The 543-nt window shown below is 39.8% G+C and overlaps 1 protein-coding gene across 1 annotated transcript in view; it reads left to right on the forward strand.

Moving 5' to 3' along the window:
* The first annotated feature begins 448 nt into the window (after positions 1-448).
* The window catches only part of LOC103200732 (solute carrier family 22 member 2), a 60,156-nt gene continuing 60,061 nt past the window's right edge, over positions 449-543 (forward strand). The window contains exon 1 of the mRNA XM_007945285.2: positions 449-471. Coding sequence (XP_007943476.2) covers positions 449-471 — 23 coding nt within the window. The remainder of the gene's footprint in view (positions 472-543) is intronic.

Consider the following 543-nt stretch of genomic DNA (forward strand, 5'->3'; position numbering starts at 1 on the left):
TTTTTAAAAAAAGAAAAGAAATCAAACTTGTATTGGGCAAATCTGCAGCAAAAGACCCCTTTAAAGTGTTTGAGAGCAAAGACATCACTCTGAAGACTAAGGAGTGCCTGACCTAAGCCATAGTATTTTCAGTACCCTCGTATGCAAGTGAAAGCTAGACAATGAATAAGGATGACTGAAGAAGAATTGATACATTTGAATTATGGTGTCATCTAAGAATTTTGAATATACCACAGACTGCAGGAATGATGAACAAATTTCTCTTGGAAAAAATACAGCAAGAATGCTCCTTGGAAGGGAGAATGGTGAGACTTCATCTCTCGTACTTTGGTCGTATTTATCAGGAGAGACCAATCCCTGGAGAAGGATATGATGGTTGGTAAGGTAGAGCGTCAGCGAAAAAAGAGGAAGATCCTGAGTAAGATGGATTGACATAATGGCTGCAACAATGGGCTTAAGGATAGTGATGGTGTGAGGATGGTACCGAACTGGGCAGTGCTTTTTTTCTGTTGTTTATAGGGTCGTTTTGAGTTAGGGCTGACT

Source organism: Orycteropus afer, unplaced genomic scaffold (assembly GCF_000298275.1).
Source record: "Orycteropus afer afer isolate SDZICR_OR568_19922 unplaced genomic scaffold, OryAfe1.0 scaffold00135, whole genome shotgun sequence".
Lineage (NCBI taxonomy): Eukaryota > Metazoa > Chordata > Mammalia > Tubulidentata > Orycteropodidae > Orycteropus > Orycteropus afer.